Consider the following 283-nt stretch of genomic DNA (forward strand, 5'->3'; position numbering starts at 1 on the left):
AGCGGAAAAGGGACATTAAAGAAAACGGGATATGGACACCAATCCCCGTCTTCGACATCTTTGAAACTCATTATTTTTTTATCCCGTAGGACCTTCACCTGACTGGATTGTGGGAGTCTCGGCCCTGGAGCTCTGCCTGAGGAACGGGTCTTGGCTCAACGAGAAGACGCTCAACCTGTATCCTTGGGACGCGGGCACGGATTCAGGAGTGACGTATGAGGTATGCGAACGGGGTACATTTTGTTTTTCTTTTCTTCTGCGGGTTTTAGTTCTCGGTTGTGTG

At 49.5% G+C, this 283-nt stretch overlaps 1 protein-coding gene across 1 annotated transcript in view; it reads left to right on the plus strand.

Moving 5' to 3' along the window:
* The window catches only part of LOC119581722 (spondin-1-like), a gene marked incomplete at its 5' end in the record, with an annotated part of 49,715 nt that overhangs the window by 18,887 nt on the left and 30,545 nt on the right, over positions 1-283 (plus strand). The window contains 1 exon segment of the mRNA XM_037929847.1: positions 90-220. Coding sequence (XP_037785775.1) covers positions 90-220 — 131 coding nt within the window.

The sequence above is a fragment of the Penaeus monodon genome, chromosome 15, assembly GCF_015228065.2.
Source record: "Penaeus monodon isolate SGIC_2016 chromosome 15, NSTDA_Pmon_1, whole genome shotgun sequence".
NCBI lineage: Eukaryota > Metazoa > Arthropoda > Malacostraca > Decapoda > Penaeidae > Penaeus > Penaeus monodon.